General features: G+C 41.0%; 1 protein-coding gene across 2 annotated transcripts; it reads right to left on the bottom strand.

Annotated features, from left to right (window-relative positions):
• Positions 1 to 1,002: 1,002 nt before the first annotated feature.
• Positions 1,003 to 19,913, bottom strand: tapt1a (transmembrane anterior posterior transformation 1a). 2 transcript variants are annotated; one of them, XM_061787750.1, is made up of 15 exons: positions 19,665 to 19,913; positions 18,421 to 18,551; positions 15,565 to 15,683; positions 14,698 to 14,730; positions 13,778 to 13,940; positions 13,251 to 13,386; positions 12,958 to 13,055; positions 12,054 to 12,123; positions 11,637 to 11,717; positions 10,232 to 10,341; positions 8,468 to 8,527; positions 8,332 to 8,400; positions 8,168 to 8,244; positions 5,644 to 5,816; positions 1,003 to 3,202 (listed from the first exon to the last, which is right to left on the bottom strand). In XM_061787750.1, the coding sequence occupies exons 1-15, from the start codon at positions 19,909 to 19,911 to the stop codon at positions 2,907 to 2,909; spliced, it is 1,863 nt and encodes a 620-aa protein (XP_061643734.1). In that variant the 5' UTR covers positions 19,912 to 19,913; the 3' UTR covers positions 1,003 to 2,906. The 2 variants fall into 2 exon arrangements, with proteins under 2 accessions (XP_061643734.1, XP_061643735.1); XM_061787751.1 differs by lacking the exon at positions 14,698 to 14,730 and having other exon boundaries at positions 19,665 to 19,909.
• Positions 19,914 to 22,172: the final 2,259 nt, after the last annotated feature.

Here is a 22,172-nt window from a genome sequence, read left to right on the forward strand (position 1 = left end):
GCAAACATTTTTCGGGTGTCTCTCTGTGAAAGGGGGCAATTTTGCATAATTGCTGTATGGAAAAAAGATGATCATTTTTCACACAGAGACCGGGTCTCTGTGTGAAAAATGCAGTACAATTGCAGGATATGTGTGTGAAACTGAGTAATTTGGCCGCATCTCAAATGAGGAAGTCAGAATTTTGCAACATTCTTTGTGTGAAAGGTGGCAATTTTGCACAACTTGTGTGTGAAAAAGGCAGTACCTTTGCAGCGTTTCTGTGTGGAAAAAGGCAGTACACTTGCAAGATAGTGTGTAAACCAGGTCATAATTTAGCTGGATCGCATTATGAATAGGGAAATTGAAATTTTGCCGTCTCTGTGAAAGGGAGGAATTCATGCACAATTTCTGAATGAAAGAGGCGATCATTTAGCAGGTTCTCTGTAGTAGCAGTACATTTGCAGGATATTCGTGTGTAACAGCCAGTAATTTTGCCGAGTTTCTGTACGAATGAGGAATTAAGAACTTAGGATAGTATCTGTGAGAAAGTTGGTAATTAATGCAGAATTTGCCTGAAAAAGGCAATACATTTAGAGGGTCTCTGTGTACAACAGAGAGTCATTTTGCCAGGTCTCTGTACAAAAGAGGAGTTAATTTTACAGGCTATCTGTGTGAAAGGCAATCACATCTTATCCACACTAAAGTTTACTCACCATTTGTTTAAGTTGGTTGTGAGATCCGGCTTTGACTTCTTGACGGCTGATGAAATTCGTGGCCTGCACTTGTGAGGCAAAAACAAGTCAAAAAATGGACACATGAAGTATGATCATCATAAAATACTCAACTCACTCTCAGGCCTGTTTGGGACTCCTGCAGATGATGACAACAAACCTATTTTTTAAAAAAAATAAAAGATAAAAAAAAAAAAAAAGACTGAAAGCTATGGACAACAACTCCTAAATAAAATAAAACAAAGAAAAATGGCAAACTCAATGTTACATGACTGGAACAACATTGAGAAAGTGTTTTTTTTATTTTTTTTTATTTCAAAAAATATGCCATGGACACGAAAGAAGCTCAGTTATGATCATATCACAAGTAGTACCTCCCCCCAAAATATATTTTGAACACATTATTACAATGGCAATAAACTTGACAGAAATTTGACTCCCAAATGTACATAAAGTCTTGCGTATCCCCAACATGGCAGGAAAGTACCTTAAATAAGATTAAATAAATCAATAAATCACACTTGATATGTCACATCTTGCATCAAACAAAAAGAGGATTATTCATTCATTCAGCAGGAAACAAAATATCATTTCATTGCAATGGAAGTAAATGTGAACACAGTCCAAATAAAAAGCTTTCATTGTGCAAACCATGAAAAGGATGTAAACATGATGGGCAAAGGTTCATGAAGGCAACAAGCTAGTTTGGTCCATCAGCCATAACACTCATGGAGAAATGTGTTGGGACAGATGGTAGGAAGTCAAAATGGAAGAAAACACAAGAGCTGGTCTGCCATTTTGCAGTAAGAGCAGCTTTCACTCTGGGCGTGATCTTCCACACCACACATGTCGGCATGTCTTTATGGACCTTGATTTGTGCACTGGGAAGAGGAGAAAGTGTAATCACAAAGTTGAAAGCATGGGTGAATGAGGCGCTCATTTTGCGGTATCTCTGTGTGAAAGGTTCAGTCATTTTTCAGGGTCTTTGTGTGAAAGAGGCAGTAATTTTGCAGGACCTGTTTGAAACTGATGTTAATTTGGTATGTGTGTGTATGAAAGTAATTTTGTGAGGTCTTTGTAAAAGAGATGGTAATTTTCCTTCAACACTTTGTGAAGGACAAAGGTCCATTTTGCAGAGTCTCTGTATGAAACAGCCATCTGGGCTCTGTGCTAACAAGGTTAGAATTTTGTAGGATCACTGTGTGAGTGGGGCATTAATTTTGCATGGGTTCTGTGTAAAACTGGCAGATCTGTTTGACTGAGGCTATAATTATGGACTGTGAAAAGCATTAATTTTAAGGGGTCTTTGTGGAAAAAAACAAGATCTGTGTGGAAAAAAAAAAAGTATTTTGCAGTGTTTGCGATGTACACAGTAATTATGCTGTTTTTGTGTATGAATTGAATATGACGGGTATTTTGCAGGGTCTCTGTGTGAACCAGGCAGTAGCTTTGTATGGTCTCTGGGTGAAGGAGGCACTCATTTGGCTTTGTCTCTGTGTGAAAGGTGGTAATTTTGCAAGGGCTGTGTGAAAGCAACGTTCATTTTGCAGGAATCAATGTGTAAGAGCATCCCTAATTTGGCAAGATCTGCGTTGTAAAAAAAATGCTAGGATTTTGCAGGGTCTCTGTATGAAAGTGGTGGTAATTTTGTTGGGTTTTTGTGTTGAAGAGGCAGTCATTTTGTAAGTTGTCACTGTCAAAGATGGTGATTTTGCAGGGTCTCTGTGTGACCCAGGTAATAATTTTGCACGGTCTCTGTATGAAAGTGTTGGCCATTTTGCATGCTCGCTTTGTGAAAGCGGCTACAAACATGGGAGCTGCGTAAACTCAAGCGTTCGCTGGAAACCTAGCTCGTCTTTGAAAAAACACAATGTCATAAAAGCTCAAACCAAACACATAAGCGTGACTCGTCGTCACGATCTTCAGAAAGCGTAAACCCCATCTTGTGCAGCGTCGTGACATTCAGGACGGGAATCTTTTGGAGTCTCTCGCGGAATGAGAGTCCCCCGGCCACCTTTTGCAGGTGTTCCAGCTGTGCTCACGTGGTCCTTTCAGATCCAGCTACCACACATTATTGATTATCAATCCACTCTATCTTCCTGTCATGAAACATCTCAAAATGACAGGAAATAACCACAATGCGCGTCCAATAACTTACTTTTCTTGCTTCAATAAATACTCCCTGTCTCTTTTTATTCAGTCTATGCGGTTGCCACAGATGGTGAAGCGGTCGATCTCCAGCAGGTCCTTTTTGGGAGCCTCGGGCCTCCCCTCTGGCCCGTGCGCCTGCTCCTCTCTGGGGGGCGAGGGAGCAGGCTGCTGGGGTTCGGCTGCGGGGGGCGGCTGATGAGGAGGAGGAGGAGGAGGCGCCGAGGAGTCAACAGGAGGCGGGGGAAGGTCCCACCTTGGTGCTGGCTGAGTGATCACTGAAGAAGGGGAGGATGAGAAGGAAGGAGGGATGGATGGCGGGTTCGGGTTCGGCTTGGCGTCACCTGTTAAGATGAAAAAGAAAACGCAGTGATTGATAGCGACAGTCGTGTTCTCATCTGTGTTGTTATTATGAGGTTAAATAGGCACATGTTTGTTTGTAAGCAATTTTAACACGGATTATTTATGAGTCTTTAAAGGACAACACATTTTTGTAGGAAATCCATACTGGTAACACTTGTATCTCAAATCATCCTTTCCCATTAAAATGAATAGTAATGCTTTTAATCTCTTCTAGCGTCACCTAAAAAACACCCAAACAATGTTTGTAACCTGTTTTTTAATAATAATAAAATAGCACTATACAGTATTGCACTTCGTAAAAACATAAACCAATGACATTAAATAAATCATGCATCATGATTTCGTGCTTTAATTCAATGCGCGTCTTGGCCACCAGGGGCCAGTATAAAAAAGACGGGCTGCTACGTTTGTGTTCAAATATAAGTTGTTTAAAGGTTTATAAATATCACAGTATCAATGCTTTTTTGTGAGCCCATCTATGGCGTTTCTCATTCTGTATTAGCATTAAGCTAACTGACTTATGGAAGGCAAAGTTATCTTAATACACGATGCGTAATTATTTGTTTTATGTTTAGTTTATGGCGTTTCTCAGTATGTATTAGCATTATGCTAACTGACTTTTGGAAGGCAAAATTATATTAATACACGACGCGCAATTCTTTGTTTTATGTTTAGATTGACAATAAACAGCCTTTTTGTAAAGTATTTTTCACGATTAACCCAAACGGTGCTCCTTGTGAAGTTTGCTGCACGAGTTGGGGTGATTTCACATGATCGCTGTGTGAACAACACATTCATTTTACAGAATCTCAGTCAAAGAAGTGGTCATTTTACAGAGTCTCTGTGTGAAAGTGGTGGTCATTTTGCAGGGTCTCTGTGCGGAAGTTGTGGTCATACAACCGCAACTATGTGAACGGGGGCAAACTACACAGGATCTCAGTATGTAAGAGAAGTGGTCATTTTAAAGGCTCTCTGTGTGAAAAGGGAAGTCATTCTGCTGGATCCTAGCACAGTCCATTTTAGTATGTTTGTGCTCCGAGAGCTTGTATTTGTTTCTGAATAAAAGTTAAGAGCAAATGGCTGATGTCAATGTACTCATTGGCCTGCGGGCAAACACACAAAAGCAGATGGTGTGTCTTTGTGGTGTACTGTGAATCCAGGCGAGATTTAAAAACAAAGACACGCACATAATTGTGCGGCGGAGTGGCAGTTTCGTAAGCGTGAGGTTACAAGTGAGGTTAGCTTGGTAGCTGACGTCACGGGTTCAAATCCCAGCTGAAAGATGTGGCATCTTGTCGCTTTTGTGAATCCAGAGAAGGTGGACAGAAAGTGACACGCCATCAGGATCTTTTGTCACCTCAAAGCTTCTGTTGAGAACTGTGGGCGGAACCACACACCGAGGTGAGAGCGAAGGGGATTTTGCCGCAAATGACAGGAAGACGCTGGCACCTCCAGGAAAACGTGACTGTGTTCGGCCTGATGAACCGGGCGTCCAAAAGCCAACCTCAGTTTGTTGTCATGGCAACCATGAGACGACATTTCACGCCTACCACGTGTGTGTTAAGGTGTGCATCTGTGTCGTTGTGCGGGCCATCTCCACGTGAAAGAGGCAGTCATTTTGCAGGTTCACTATGCGAAAGAGGTCGACTTTTCATACGGTCTCTGTGTGTAAGTGGCAGTTATTTAACAGGATCTGTTCTTTTTCAGGGTCTCTGTGCTAGATAAGGTACTTTGCAGAGTCTCTGTGTGAATTTTGTAGGATTTTTCTGTGAAATAGGCAGTCACTTTAGCAGATCTCTGTGCGAAAGAGGTGGTTATTTTTCAGGATCTCGACATATACGAGGCGGTAATTTTTAGACTTACACAATCAGGATTTGTAGAGGCCGATCACCAATTAGCGAAGTTTAATAAACGGATCACAATATACTGTATCTACCCATCATCAGCTCTCAGGAACATTCTAGAACGTTTTCCTTTTGCATCGTAGCCAAAATAAACCCACGCCACCAGAAAAACTCCGAACACTAAAACGTCCTTTAGATTTTCATACTTTTATGATTAGATTTTCTTTCCTTAAAAAGTTTCAAGTGACAAAATAGTAACAGCTTTTTTATTAGATTTTTTAAATTTCAATTTCAATTTACCCAATACAATGCCTCGAGACTACATTGCTAAGTATACAATAGCGTAGTGACAGTTTAATTCTGCAAATTAAGACATTACATCACAACATTTGCATATAATGCTCAATATTGTTCGATCCTCTATAGCCAATCAGATCCGTGGCAAGTCTAGTAATTTTACAGGATTTCTGTGTGAAAGACCGGGTTATTTATTTATTTTTTGACAGAAGCAGTCATTTTGGAAGGGTCTTTGTATAAAAGAAGCTACAACTGCTTGCTGGGGACTTGGGCGGTATTACCTGAGGATTTTGTAGCCGGGGCGTGGTCGGCTTTGTTGTTCGGGATCTTTGGCGAAGAGGGTGCCGTGGTGTGGGGCTTCTGGAACAGTTTGTCCTCCATGTTGGCCCTCTTGACGTACACGCACGACTTGCCGAGCAGCACGATGCTGTTCAGCACCTTCAGTGTGACCAGTCTGCGGATAGAAAGGGGATTATGTTACAGGGTATCTGCGTGAAAGAGGCAGTAATTCTGTAGCGTATTAGCTTGAAAGAGGCGCAGGTTTGCAGGGTCTCTGTGAAAGAGGTGGTCATTTCCCAGGTTATGTAAGTGAATGAGGCAGTAATTTTACAGTGATTGTGTGGAAAAAGGTGGCTACTTTGCAGGATCGCTGTGTGAAAGAGGAGGTCTTTTTGCAGGATCTTTATGTGAATGAGGGGAATATCTCTCAGGTTCTCTATGTGAAAGAGACAATTTTGCTGTGTTTTTTTCAGGATCTCTTTGTGAAAAGGTCACTCATTTTTACAGGTTCTCTATAAGAAAGAGTTAATTTTGCAGGTCTCTGTGTCAAAGTGGTGGAAAATCTGCAGGGTCTGTGTAATAGAGGCTGTGATTTTGCAAGGTTTCTGTATAAAAGAGGCTGTAATTTTGCTGGGTCTCTGTCTGAAGGAGGCTGCAATCTGTCTGCGTCATTTTGCAGGATCCATGTGTGAAAGAGACATAATTTAACAAGTTCATCTTGTTGACCTTAAAAGAGCTATTCACACGAGACACCCCATGTTTGTGTGAATCTGTTTGTAATTGTGATTTAAATGAAGATCAGACTACATATGAGCAATTTATGCAAAAATGTAAGAAATTCCAAAGGGTTCACATACTTTTTCTCCCACTGAAAATTCTAATGTACGTATTCTTTAATTTCTAAGTGAATAACAAATGAATCTCAATGATCCAAATCAGGATTGTCTGATCTTGGTGGCGATCTGCAGTCAACCGGATGACGACGTTTGTGCCATTTTTCCTCGGCAGAATTAAAATGTGTATTGTGTAGACTTTCTCACATAGGTAAGTCAAGTAACCAAAATGTTTCTCAGTATGTTGCTAAGGGGTACACATGAGCTTTTGAGCCCATGTTCAATGGTGTGTAAAACTACTAGTGGTCCATCGTGAAGCATTTGCGGTCCAAGTGTGCCATCATCAGGTCTAAACGGGGCACCACTGATGGCAAGCAGACAAAATTAGGTCTATGGAGCTGCTGCTGCTGCTTGCTGCTGCATGTGATGAGGTGCTAAGAACGAATGCATGTCAGTGCGGCTGAACTGTTGCCAGGGCATGGCAGCGTGTTGCAGCCGCAGCTATTTTTAAACCACCGAGATGCCAGCCGAGATGACAACATGGTACCGTTCACCCCAGGGGGGAAACTCTTCAATGGCGCCGGCTCGATGGGATACGGCGAACGAGCGCGGGGACGACGCGAGGACACAATGTTAATGCTTATGTAACTGAGTGTGCGTGTGTGGGAATATTTTGAGTCATTTTTATGACGTACAACATGCATGCTTTGAATAAAAACAGGCACAAATACAAATTCTGTCAATGGGCTGTTGCTTTAAACTGCAAGGGCAAAATATTTTAAAATATTAAATAAAATAAACGAGGTCTCAGAGAAAGAGGATCTTTGTGTAAAGAGGCAGACAATTTGCAGGATATCTGAGAGGTGGTAATTATGCAGGGTCTCTTTGTAAAATAGGTGGTCAGTTAAGGAGGTGCTCATTTTGCAGTTAAATGTGAAAGAAATGGTCGTTGTACAGGTTCTCAGTGTGAAAGGCAGTCATTTTACAGGATCTTTGAGTCAAAGAGTCATTTTGTGGGATCTCTGTGAAAGGTGGTAATTTCACAGGGTCTCTGTGTAAAATCGGTGGTCATTTTGTGGGATTCCGGTATTAAAAGAGGTGCTCATTTTGCAGTATCTCTACTAATACTCTTGCATGGTCTCTGTGTAAAAGAAGTGTTGCTGTGAGAAGGGCGTGGTCATTTTTCAGAATCTCAGTGTGAAAGGGGGCGTCATTTTAGTAATGTATTTATTTATCCAGGTAAAGCAATTGAGAACAGAGTGTCATTTGCAATGTCAACCTGGCTGCAGACAGTAGAGTACAAACGAAGCAAAATAAAAGACAAATCAATATAATAGCTTCTAATAATTTTCTTGATAAGTGTAGTAATTTTACAGGATCTTAGTGTTAAAGAGGAGGCAGTCATTTTGCAGGATCAGTGTGAGAGGTGGTCATTTTGCAGGGTTTCTGTTTTGACAAAGTGGGTTTGCAGGATCTTTTGAGTGAAAGAGACGGGTTTTCTTTCCACTGTCATGTCTTTCAAAAACAACTTCCGGATCATTTTAAGCGTTTCCAGCAGCTTGCAGCTGTGGTAAATTACACATTTCCATTAGTGTAAATATGACTCAGAAAATGCTAGTTACTCAATACTAACTTATTACCATTATTTATCGGTTCAGAGAAGCAACCTGCAGTAAAGTGAATTGGGTCTTACCCGAGATAAAAGAGGAGCACACAAGTGTATGACAGAGCCCCTCGCACCTTGACTGAACTCATGACCACCCGGCTAAGCTGCTCAAACACACACACACACACAAAAAAAGGTGTTGAGATCATGTATTTGCAGGTCAACAGTGTTTCGAAGCTGCGGCGTCTTACGAGCACGGCCAAAGGCAGCGGGATGAAGCCCATCCGGCGGGCCACTGAGTCGCTGTAGTCCGTGTAGGCCTAACACAGATCACACTTGATGTCAACAGAATGTGTGCAAATTGAAAAGAAACTGTGGCCTACTTACATTCTTCTGGCGACTGCTGACGAGCTCAAAGGCCAAGCTGGCTCTGTATTCGCTGTAAACCTACCAGACGACATGGACGACAGTCGGAGGAGAAGGATTTTTGGAAAACTTACAGGATGCGAGAATGAAAACTGAAATGACGTAGCATGAAGTGAAATGAAGCCCATGCAAAATGTTAGAAAATAATACTGAATTATAGTAGTATAGCTCATACACAGAACCTGATGTTTTGATTTCTGGACAGAAAATCCAAACTGTAAATACATACGAATGCTTATCGGCATTATGTTAGACAGCGATCTCACTTTTAAACATCATGCTGATTAAGTGAGCAAAATTCTCAAACTGTCTACCCACCTGGCCAACTGCAAACTCTACTGCTCTAATATCCTTATACAAACAAGCGCTGCAAATTCTGGATGAAAAAAAGCAAGATCCTTCCATCATTGCACAATCCTCAATAAAATTAAGCTACTAAGTTGGAACAATTTTGTTATTTTCAAGAACTGCTGCCTTGTATATAAAATCCATCACATCTTATATCAACCGGCACTCTGTAGCCTTTTACAATTGAGATCACCTGTAACAAGGGTTACTGGTGGGGCTGCGAGAGGAGATTATGAAATTCCAATCACTACGACAGATGATGATTTTATAGTAGACATGCTAAAATACTGCAAAATAGGAACCTGAGAATGGAAAGCAAATGTTCTAAGTGAGCGCAACGTGAAATGTGGAAGGGGTGGGGGGCTTGTGTAAATAAGTCAAATGTCTCTTCATTTGGGAAATTTAGTATGAAAATGTGAAATATTGAAAAAAGTTGGAATTATTGTCATGTGAAAAATCAGTCCCAAGATGTCCTCAATGAACCCAACAGTTGGAAATTTTTATTGTTTGAATCAGTAGAGAGATGTAGGATGATTAGGTCTTCTTTTCCTTTGGGCTTGTCCCTTTAGCGCGCCATCCTTTTCCATGGAAGCCTATCTCCTGCATCCTCCTCTCCAACGCCAACTGCCCTCATGTCTTCCCTCACGACCTCCATCAACCTTCTCTTTGCTCTTCCTCTCGCTCTCTTGCCTGGCAGCTCCATCCTCATCATCCTTCTCCCAATATACTCACTATTTCTCCTCTGGACGTGTCCAAACCATCCAAGTCTGCTCTCTCTAACTTTGTCTCCAAAACATCGAACCTCGGCTGTCCCTCTGATGAGCTCATTTCTAATTTTATCCAACCCGGTCACTCCGAGAGCGAACCTCAACATCTTCATTGCCAATGTCTCTAATCCGTACATCATGGCTGGCCTCACCACTGTTTTATAAACTTTTCCCTTCATCCTAGCAGAGACTCTTCTGTCACATGACACAGCTGACATCTTCCTCCACCCGTTCCAACCTGCTTGGACCCGTTTCTTCACTTCCTGACCACACTCACCATTGCTCTGGACGGTTGACCCCAAGTATTTCAAGTCCTCCACCCTTGCTATCTCTTCTCCATGTAGCTTCACTCTTCCCCCACCACCCCTCTCATTCAAGCATATATATTCTGTTTTACTTTGGCTAATCTTCATTCCTCTGCTTTCCAGTGCATGCCTCCATCGTTCTAACTGTTCCTTCACCTGCTCCCTGCTTTCACTGCAGATCACAATATCATCTGCAAACATCATCCACGGGGATTACAGGCTAACCTCTCTCTCTCTCTCTCTCTAGATATATATATATATATATATATATTTTTTTTTTATATATTTTTTTTTTCAGTCCTTACGTCTGCTGTGATGTCATTGAACTTGGTGATGAAGGCGTGCTTGATGGCGTCCACGGCCACTTCGGAGGTGAGGACCATGAAGACGTCAGGGAACAACACCCACAGGTGCTCTGCAGCACAGGAAACAAACCACACACACACACACACACACACACACACACACGGGTTGAACCGATTAGTCGACTAAGCGACATGTCGACTTTAGCCACTGCGCATAGCTTGCGGTCGACTAATTATAATTATTAATTCCTCTTATTCATGATATTATTACAATTATAACACTACTGTAATTATTTTGTTCATTGTATATGAATGTTAAAACTAAGACAATAAATATATATAATAAAAGAATGATGAATCATATTTTTGTATAAAAATGTCTGTATTTTTAAAAATGTAAATATAAACAATATTGCTGACATTTTGCTTTTGCAGTATTTAAAAAGCAGTCATTAATCAGTCATTCATTTTCCCACTTTTGGGCGGTAATTATGCCGGGTCGTTTTACAGGATGTCAGTGTGAAGTGGTAATAAGTTTGCAGGATTTAAGTGTGAAAGAGGTGGTCATTTTGTATTAGCTTCATGTGATAGAGGCGGTCATTTTACAGGAACTCCGCGTTTAAAAAGGTGTCAATTATGTAAGATGTGAGTGTAACAGAGATGGTCATTTTACAGGCTCTCTGTGTGAAAGTGGCACGAATTTTGGAGGATCTCCATCTCGAGTCAAAATATCAGAAACAGCTGTCAGTATGATGCAGTGCAGTATAAAATAATAATATAAACACATTGTTAAACACAAAGATAATATACATTTTAAAACTTGATTTACAAATCTAAATCTCTATGCTAAGGAAGAAGACATCCTTTGCAAGTCCTCAAGTCCATTATAGGAAAACGACGAACAACACAAAACATGCTTTTGTAGCTCATTCTGAGAAAAGCTTGCTACACTAGCTTATCACAACAAAGCATTGAGGTAAATGATGTTTAAGGCGAATGAGCGAATCTGTGTCACGGTGTGGCTGACAGGCGGCTTCTGTCAGTCAGCGCCCGCGCGTTTGCCTTTCGGAGCGTCACGACGCTTGTCACGCCACGCTCCTCACGGAGCTGTCAATCGTGCTGTCGGCCCATCGCCGCGCAAGAGGGTTCCCTCTAGAGGACAAAACCGATCACGGCTCAGCATGTTTGTCCCAACTGTGATCGAGCCATTCGCTGACTGTGCTGTGTATGCTTGTGGGCTCGTTTGGCCATCTGTATGTTAGTTAGCAGACTACTTCATGGAGCCGTGACGATTCTGAGTGGGAGATGCTGCCACTGATGCCATAAAACGGAAAAGGGTAGGTGATACTGTTCTAACTAAAAGAAATAAAAAAAAAATAAAAAAAACAGTTTTAAAGGTTATTACCCAGGTTCCATGAGAACTGCTCCATATTTCTCAGACACACGATGAGCATGAGAACGTAGCTGGTGAAGCGCTCCTTGATATCTGCCAGGAGAAGACAAATGACAACTGCTGCTGTCGCATCGCGCTTGTGAGGAAAATGTCTGCCGCGGTCATAACCACACACAGCTTCCAGGACATTTCATCTACAGCTGTAATATTACTTTACGCTCAAAACAGATATTGGGTTCATAAAAGCTCAAGAAAGAAAGCTTTTCTATACACCGTTACACTTTTTCTGCGGCATGCCAGTGAGCAAATGCACACTTGCAAGCTCCAAGCTATTGTTATACAAGGATAAACAGTATCAAAGATGATATTTCGGAATGTATTCCAACTTTTATCTGTTCACTCCTGATAAGACACTGAAGCATATCATACCGCTGTTGGACATTTGGAACAAGTTGTTCTTCTCAAATTTCTTGAATACGCTGCCTTTGATCTCCACAAACTGTGAAATGAGAACCGGTTACGTGACATTAGCTATATTTAAAATTAATCATACAAAATAATCCTGTGTACAGTGGAACCTCGATAAAACAGACTATAACGGGGGAGTGGGGGTGCTGGTGGGGGGGGGGGGGGGGATGGGTGTCATCCGTTACAGCAGATTGTCCGATACTTTAAAACCCAATTTTTTTTTCTGTGGCCATATATATACCATATTAGTACAGTAGAAAATAAATGTTTTGTACTCTTTGCACGGCCTAAAATGCCATTATTGTAAATAAATATAAAAAAGCTTGAAAATGTTTGAAAAGTTTCAAAATGTATCTAAACGTACCGGTATTGTGCTTTATTTAGACATTGTTGACGTAGTCGTCATAGACGAGTCGCTTTCATGAGCCGCGAAGAATTAAGTGCTTGTTAGTTCCAACTCCGTTGTCATAGATGAACGGCTAGACAAAAAAAAAAAAAAAAACTGTACCAAAAATAGCATGTTCCAGACTGCAGAGACTTGTGTGTCGTATTCCTCTTTGCGTTAACACCACAGCTATCCATGTGAGCTCTCTCTGCAGCGCAGAGCACTATGCTAGTTAGCTACTTTAATAGATCAACTCCTGCCATCATGGCAGCCACATGGAAATGTTGCCACATGCAACAATGGCCGCCAGATAGACACATCTGTGGGTTGGATCTAGTCATATTGGCTATTTATGCCCCAGAAACATTTGTCTGCCTGTCTCTGCCTATATCCGTTATGTCGGGGTAAGTTCGATCGAGGTTCCAGTGTACTTTCGTCTTGTGGTATGATGTGAATGTGTGCGTTTGTGTTTGTACTTACGTTGCTGGACATCATGATGGTGAGCAGGGACTTGTTATGCGAGTTGAAAGCCACGTTTAGCGTTGAGGCTTGGACCATGATGAGGATGGCGTGGAGGACTGATTATGTGACGCTCAAGGAAAGATTTAAAGCAGTAAGGAGTCCCTGGACTCAAAAAGTGAACGAGAAGCCCTGATTTTAAGCAGCATCATTCATTTGTGTGCAATGACAAGCAAGGAACACAAAAAGAACCCACAATCTACACTTGCTTCCTGGTATCAAGTTTTTAAACACCCAACACTGTGGAAGGATACAAACATAAAAGACGGCCATGAGGAAGTGAGGGATGACCCCGATGCTGTCCCTCTTGCGCTCTTTGGGCTCCGTGGCGGTCCAGTAGAGAGCATCCAGGATGTCTTGGCCGAAGGAGGAGAAGAGGCGATCTGCCACCTTTTTCCCGGGATGATGTTTTTTTTTTTGCCCCATAGGAAATAATAGAAATAGATCAGTTCCAATATCAGGTCAAATTGTCACCACACTCATGAGCTAAATAACACTGTTAATTGTCACACGAGTATTAAAAGAGGTTTAACACTGTGAAATGCAAAAAAACACAAAACAGTATACCTTAACATGGAAGTCTCATGATGTCCAATATTTTTCCTTATTTTTACTCCATTTTTAACTCCAATTTCACTTGAAATAATTTGTAATACACTGGCAACACGGTTTAACATTACTGTAGTGCCTCCACCCATCTGCAGTTGAGTTAAATAAACTGCCCCAGCCGCGGGACATTAATTGCAGCATTTCTGCGAAGCGTTTTGTGTGAAAGTGGCACCTCTAGCATGTTGTAGATGATGTAGAGCTTAATGACCGACTGGCCTCTGATCAGGTGGTACATCATGGCGTAGTCCACGTAGTGCATCATGGAGAAGCACAGCACCAGGATGAGGCCTTTCAGCATGTCGCACACCTGCGCCGGCTGCAGCAGCCTCGACCCGCTGGACACACACACACACACACACACACACAAACACACCACTGACTTATACGAGTGACTATAGTATACTTCTTTCACTTTGAATTATTCCTCTTCTTCAACAAAGTCATGCACGCCAGACGTCTAAAGACACTCTACTTAACATGCAAAAAAAATAATAATTTTGACTAAGAAAAATGAACACATTTAGCGGGCCCAATGTGAACATGGATGCTTAGATTTCCAGTGCTTATGGATCAAAAATGCAATTTTCCAAACTAGCATCGATGCTGCTTTGACAAAAGAAGAAGAGAGCGGGGATAGGCTCCAGCGCGCCCGCGACCCAGCAGCGCCTTTTGCTGGTTGTAGCTGAGTACTGCATACCACTGAGCACCAGTTTCTTCACAAACGCGACACTCGGACATCAAGCAAAAGTCAAACACTACTTCTCATTCTTGTTCTCCTTCATATAAGACTCCTCAGACACATTTGGCAACTTCACAATGCTTCCAACATACATACAGGCTGCTTTTTTTGGCATTTCAAGAGCAAACAACGTGGAGGATGAACATGCACGCTCAGTAAACCGCCGCTGACGTGGTTGAAAGCAATATCCACAGTAATGGGGGGGGGGGGGAACTAACCACTAAGGTGCTGTTAAGTGGACCGTGATGATGATGAGCAGCTGAATGTCTAAGGGACATGATGGAGATGAGGATGAAGGTAGAGAGAGGGTTGGAGCTTGTGAATGAACATGAGTAAGACTGATGGGAGCGTACCTGCTTCTTCTGCAGTAGGGGCATGTGCGTGCCCTACAGTGAGAGAGGGAGAAGGACGGGCACAAACATGTCGTAGTTGTTGTATGAATAACTAATTACATTTTTTAAGAGAAAAAAAAAAAAAAAAAAACTATAGTAAATAAACTGATTTTTTATTTATTTTAATAATAATATCTAAAAAAAATTAGCAAGTCTACAAAGGATTAATTGACACAAATTTTCATCACACATTCTTTTTCAGAATATTTTTATTTTAATTATTTTTGCACGACTAAACTTCCTATTTTTTTCTATTTACTCTAAAATATTTTTGATGTTTTGTTTTTAGTTTAATTAATATTCTTTGAATAAATTACTAAAGTTTTTTTCACTAATGCCAGCGTGTTCTTGGGCTGTCCCCGGTCTCCCCTCGGTGGAACGTGGCCGGAACACCTCATCTGGGAGGCGTTCGGGGGGCATCCTAACCAGATGCCGAGCCACCTCATCTGGCTCCTCTCGCTGCGAAGGAACGGAAATCAACGAGTAAATCGAGAACTCAGCTCTTCCTCCAGGCCTCAGATATGGAGGTGCTGTTTCTCATCCCAGTTTTTTCACCAATGCACTTCCTGGATAGAACTTTTTTATGTTTTTATTTTACAATAATAATTTGTAAAAATATATATTGTTTGTTTTTTTATTTGAATTAAAATTACTTTTCATTATTAGATTGTGTGTTTTGTTGTTGCACTAATGCACTTTCCAGAAATACACAAAGCAGACCAACAGTTCCACCGCTGTTTAAGTTTTACACTGAATACAGTGACTTCACACAGCATGAAAGTGTATGTACATGTATTATGTACAGTCTGTGTATGTGTTGTTTCTGACCTGAAGCCACAGCAGGGCAGGGTGAGGAGGCGGAGCAGTGCCAGCAGCACCCTGAGGGGCAACAGCGTGAACACGTACAAGAAGGCATCCACGCACAGGAAGAAGCCAAAGATCATCAACTGCCACAAATGACAACGACGGAAAATGATCAACAACACGGGTGCGACTAAAGTAATGACCTCATAAAGGCGTACCTTCATGCGGTCATCTGCTAATTTCCTTTTCATTTTTGTGCATTCTGTGCTTCAACAACGTCGCACTGTTTAAACTGAGGGAGCTGTGAGCCAAGTAAAGGTGGACGCCTCCGATTGGCAAGCGTCCACGTGACTTTTCATGGCGCAAACAGTCGATATTTTTTATAGAAAGCCGAGGTTGGCACGCTAGGAAGAGCGATAAATGAATGTGTGGGTCAGGTTGGTTGACACAGTGAATGTACTGAGCTTTCTCATGTTTACACATTCCTCGCCTGCCTCCCGGCAGTCCACTCGGGAGTAGCGAGAGCTACTCTCAAGACAGCCATCTGGTGGCTCATGACAGTAACAGCAAACTATTTTAACGGGATACAAAATACTGTGCACATTATTGGATGGAGAAAGTGTACAAGTAATTGTTAACCAGGCAAATTCAGCTGAAACTAGGGCTGCACAAAAATACGATTTCAATAGATTTTTCCCCTCATCGCCCACGATATTATTGGTGCCTTGAGATACGAGTCCCTCGACTTATAAGCCGAGGTGGGCTTGAGACCAGGGGTGTCCAAACTTTTTGCAAAGAGGGCCAGATTTGGTGAGGTGAAAATGTGGGGGGCCGACCATTTAGCCTGACATTCTTTTTTACATGGAACACCAATAAATATAAACACATTTTGGCAAACCAGTCTGCCTTTCATATTTGACTTTTTTATTTAAATGTCAAGATTCTTAAACATGTCTTTTGGTTCATTTGAAACATGACATATCATTGGCAATTACATGTTCACTGAACTTTTAAAGTTCCAAAACAGGGAAATCAGTAACAGTTTTCACCAGTGCAAATTACCTTTCAAACATGAAATATCACCACTGGCAATGAAATGTTCTCTGAACCTTTTAATTCAATAACAGGGAAATATGTAACCCAGCGCAGGGTTCATTTGAAACATGGCATATCGTTGAAAATAAATGTTCACTGAACTTTTAAAAAGTTCCAAAACAGGGAAATAAGTCATCTTATTCAGAAGTGGTTTTGATCCCAATAAAACAAAATTAATTCACTGATTGATGTATTGATGCGCAAGATGTCACGCAGGTGGGAGTCAGTTAGTCTCGAACGAGGCTCTTGTTAAAGTTCATAATCGAGAATGGCTCCTCACGCAAATACGTCGATCCAAACAAGCCCTGCATTTTCTTAGCGAATGTACGAATCTCACGAAACCTGCCTTTATCCAACTGTCGGTAAAGGTTGGCGAGAGAGAGCCGCTGGTGTCGACCGCGGCTCTCGGCGCCACACTGCAGCTCAATGAGCTCCAGCTGCAACTGGTCAGGAGCATCATCAAGTCAAGTAGCTCTTCAGTCACGTTCATTTCATTGTCCACTCCCCTCAAACAAAATAAATCACTGAGCAGTGTCAGATGCGTCCGTGCTTTCGCCGCAAATGAAAGAAAACAAGTCAAACTCATCTCCTCTGGCTCCCAACTGTCACTTGATATCTGATGACACTTCTTCAATTCTGCGCGCCACAGTATTACGTGCCAGGCAAACCTTGGCAAAATCTTGCTGCTTCTCAGGACAGATTTCCTTCACCGTGGTCATCACACAGTCTTTGACAAACTCACCCTCAGTAAACGGTTTGCAGTGCTTAGCAATCAGCGCTGCCACCTCAAAACTGGCCTTTGTGGCGTTTTCATTTGACTCTCGAGCTCTTGTGAAAAACTGCTGCTGTGACATTAAACTAGCTTCCAGTTGCTTCAATTTTTCGCTGCGTTCGTTCGCTGTAATCTTGTCGTAGGTGTTAGCATGTCTTATTTGGTAATGTCTCTTGACATTGAACTCTTTAAAAACAGCCACAGTCTCCTTGCAAATGAGGCAAATACAGTTGTCGCATATTTCAGTGAAAAAAATTCCAATCTCCACCTTTCCTTGAATTGTCTGCTCTCGCTGTCAACTTTCATTGTCACCATATTAGAAACTGTCCGGAAAGGGTCACACAGGGTTATGGAGCTGGACAGAATGCTGCTACCCTCTTGTGAGTAAATGTGAAATTGCATTTAGCGTGTGTTTTATACGCTGGTCAACAGGGCTACGGACCAGACGTTATTAAATTTTATGACAGAGGCTGTTGGCCGGATAAAATTTGACCACGGGCCGCATTTGGCCCCCGGGCCAGACTTTGGACATATCTGCTTTAGACCCACATTGCTACATGGCAGCAGCAAACTTCACAACATGTGGCCACCATCAATTCACATTGGTTTCCTTGCAGTGGAAGGATGATATTAGTTGGTGGCAGTATTGCACATTAAGCTAGTTTGCCAATCGCCAACAAACCCCACAGAGGAAGAAGGAAGGACAAAACATTAAGTACACTTGTGTTTTGGGCTCGCATTTTCCGTGTTTGCAGGTTATGTGTAGAGCAAGTGTTACTACTGTGTGTTTTACTACAATACTGTTGAGTGCAACTTTTCTTATGAAAAAACATCTACAAACACATTTGGGTGTTTTTTGGGAGTGAGTTGGAATGGATGAATTACATTTCCATTCCTTCCATTGGGGAAAGATATTGATAGATACGACTGTTTTAAGTTAGGAGTGTGATCACGGTGCAAATTAAGTTTGGGTTGAGTTTTTTTTTTTGGGGGGGGGGGGGGGGGGTGGTTACCTTTTCCAGCTCCTTGGGGATGCGCATGCACGTGTACACCCTCTCCCGACGCTCGGTGTACTTGGCCTCATTGTGCTCCAGGAAGTAGCCTCGGGTCAGCTCCGTGCAGATGAAGCGCGTCAGCGATGTGTCTGGAACAACGTTGCGTGTAATGAATAAAGTCCCCATTGTCACGTCTACTGTCGTGACAACAATGACCATTCAACATTCACAATGTTATGTTATGGTTAGCTTTGCAAACATGCAGAACTGTACGTGGTGATACAGTTGAAACCACACATCCGGCATGTATGACTCGTCAAACAAAAGAAAAGTCTAAATTTCTATTTTTTTTTAATTTTTTTTTTTTAACCACCTTTATTTGTCCAGGTAAGACCATTGAGAACAGATTCTCATTTGCCTTGGAAGGAATGAAGGAGTGACTTCAACAGAAAATAACGTAAATTAAACAGATTATGATATGAATTTACACAAAGAAGAGCTCTTTGATGAATGTAAACAGACCATTATTTGGCAATTAATCTTGACCCCTTTGGGATCAGGAGATCACCGACATTTTCATAATGTTTGTAAACAATAGGTGCCGGTGTACTTTCGGGTGTTTTGTTAACTATATCCTGAATTTCCACCACGTCTATTTTTGGTATCAATTTACCTGTTGAAACGTAAATGCTGTTGGCTGTTTTGAAGCAATTGACCTCAGGTAACATCTTGTTTTCGACTGACGATTCACACTACTACACTAACGCGATAGGGAAGAAGGATCAAAACACAATTCAAGCAATTTTTCCCAATTGATCTGCCTTGGTCAAATTACGTATGAGGAATATAAATATATAAATATATATATATAAACATGCTGGCATGGAGAGAGAACGCGAGCTTTAGCCACCCGGAAGGACATGTGACGTCATGGTATATATATAAACGCCATTATTAATTATCGATGTTTTTGTCTGAGAGAACTGGATTTACTGTTTTTGTATTGTAGAAATAATAATATTAATAATGAAATAAAATAAAAACACTACGTTCACGAACTAACTTTAAGCTGATTGGTTTTCTTACTGTGTGGGCCCTAACTAGCATTTGGGGCTAAGCGTCCCAAATTGACAGTACTTCACGTTTTAGCTTTCTTCACTCAGCTCGCTAAGCATTCAGCGGAAAGAATAAATGTGTAATGGTAACGTTTAAGTGTCATTGTTGTTAGCATAAAAAGGGGTGGGGGTGGGTTCAACGTTTACCTGGCGAGTGGTCCCTTCGCTCGCGCCTGATGTCAGCGCTAATGTCGTAAATGCCCAAAGTCTCGGGCAGTGGTGAAGAAATGACGACTTTCCCCGACTTGTTCGCATCTTGCCACGGTCGCGTCTGTTGTTTGTTTTTGCGCTCAGTGTCTGCTTCTTTCTCTTTCTCGTCTGACAGCTCGGTCCCCGACGCGTCCGCCATCTTTACTGTGGGACCGGACTTTGTGTCGCGCCGTTCTGACGTCATCACACAACGTCGGCCAAGGTATACACTTCGACTTTTCAGTTTTTTATTTAATTTTTCGATCATGTTTATATACTATGGTGATCTGCCTTGTAATCTTTATTTAAAGTAGTATTCTTATACGCAGATATACATGCTGAAAATTGTAAACGTTGAAATGTTGTTTTATTGTTTGTTATTCATTCAGTAAGAAAAATGCTTCACATTTTTATTGAGCAATATATTTTCTCGGGAAAGGTGTCAATTCTGCTCTTGTTGGATCTCAGTGCGGCTTTTGATACGCAAGATCGTAATATACTGCTGAACAGGTTAGAAACGTGGGTGCGACTAAATGGAACAGTCCTTAAATGGTTCAGGTCCTACCTGGATGAAAGTTATTTCGTAACCAATGTAATTCTTCAATCTCATCGAATGGCAATGTCCTGTGGGGTCCCTCAAGGGTCAATTCTTGAACCCCTCCTGTTCAGCCTTTATATGCTACCCTTGGGTCAAATTCTTCTGAACCTTAACGTTGACTATCATAGCTATGCAGATGACACACAGTTACTGTATATCTAGCAGTGTCTCCAGAATCAGAATCAGATCAGATCAGATCACTACAGTTCGATTGAGGCCACTGTCTAAAACAGATAAATAACTAGATGAGCCAAATCTTTCTTCAGTTAATCCACAACAAAACTGAGAATTTTTTGGGGGGGGGCAGCCAAGAAAAGAAAATTGCTGTTATTAAGTCCGAAACCTTGGTTTACTAATAGATTCCGACCTGACTCTCAACAGTCATATCAAATCAATTACTAAAACAGCCTTCTTACCAGCTGAAGAGCATATCCAGAGTGAAGGCTTGCATGTGCCAAGGAGACCAGGAGAAGCTTATCCATGCATTTAGCTCAAGTAGACTTGACTATTGTAATGGTCTTCTGACTGGACTCCCCAAAAAGAGCATTAAACAGCTGCAGCTCATTCAGAATGCAAAAGCTCGGGTTCTGACTAGCACAAAGAGGTCAGACCATATTACTCCAATTCTGAAGTCTTTACACTGGCTTCCGGTCAGCTTTAGAATAGATTTTAAAGTTCTGCTACGGGTCTATAAATCACTAAATGGCGTAGGTCCTGAATATGTGAAAGAAATGCTAATGCTATATAAACCCAGTCGGGCTCAGGTCAAATCGTGGAGCACAGAGTCCAAAGCAAACATGGTGAAGCAGCATTTAGCTATTATGCTGCACACAAATGGAACAAGTTGCCAACAGAAGTGACGTCAGCCCCAGGTGTGAATCTTTTTTAAGTACAGGTTAAGAACTCTTCTTTTTTCTCATGCTTTTTAGAGCATTTCGACTTTTAAAATATCTTTCTTGCACTGTACGCGGTTTTAATTGTATATTTATTTTTCTCTTTGTTTTAAATGTTTATAAGATGTTTTTTTAAAAATGCTTTTAAATATGTAAAGCACACTGAGTTACCTTGCGTCTGAAATACGCTATATAAATATATTTGCTTTGCTTCAGTTCTTTTATTTTATCGTATGCATTTTTACAGCAAACTATGTGCTATATTATTGTTTGACACATGTAAATTACATAAAGTTAAAAAACAGGGCACGACAGCGAGGTTACATTTATTCTTTCAATGGAAAGATTCAAGACGTTTTATTGATTAATGTATGCACCCCTTTTATTGTATTTGTATACAGTGCTCATGCAATGTGTTACTAATGTTTGACACGTGCATTTCTTGTTAAAATAAAGTTCATGTTTTTTAAATGAAAATATTCTTCACGTCAAAGAGAGTTAGGTGTTAGAAAAAGTCGTTTTTGATTATAAATAAAAAAATAAAAAATATTTATTAATTTTACTATGTATTTGATATGTTATAAAGATTTATTGATTGTCCCTGCGATCATCTTCTGAATTTTTTATTTTATTTTAAATATTTAAAAGTATATTTTTTCTTGAATTCCGCCACTATTTTTTTATTTTTCCCTTTTTTGTTTAAATCATATAAAGTGAAATGTTTTTTTTACTTTTACGTATGTCTGTACATAAATTCTACACAATAATTTCTTCCATAAAAAGATTATATATATACTTGTTCATGTTAAATTATTCTGTACAGTTTAGCTCAAATTTGTACTCTTTCACAGCATTATTATGCAAGTAAAAATGTATGTATGCAATGAGAATGATGTTGCAGTACCCTACAAGAGCTACTTGGTGTCGCTAAAGATCCACCGAGTCGCCTTGCAAAGTCTATTCTACCAAACAACA

Source organism: Phyllopteryx taeniolatus, chromosome 10, assembly GCF_024500385.1.
Source record: "Phyllopteryx taeniolatus isolate TA_2022b chromosome 10, UOR_Ptae_1.2, whole genome shotgun sequence".
NCBI classification, from domain to species: Eukaryota; Metazoa; Chordata; class Actinopteri; order Syngnathiformes; family Syngnathidae; genus Phyllopteryx; species Phyllopteryx taeniolatus.

Bases quoted from the DNA above. Each gene is read 5' to 3' on its own strand.
- tapt1a (XM_061787750.1), bottom strand. From the start codon at position 19,911: ATGACGTCAGAACGGCGCGACACAAAGTCCGGTCCCACAGTAAAGATG. The intron at 11,718-12,053 runs GTATGATATGCT...TTCTCCTGGCAG, and splicing joins GTTCCAAATGTCCAACAGCG to ATATCAAGGAGCGCTTCACC. The intron at 8,245-8,331 runs GTAAGACGCCGC...GTGTTTGAGCAG, and splicing joins CGCTGCCTTTGGCCGTGCTC to CTTAGCCGGGTGGTCATGAG.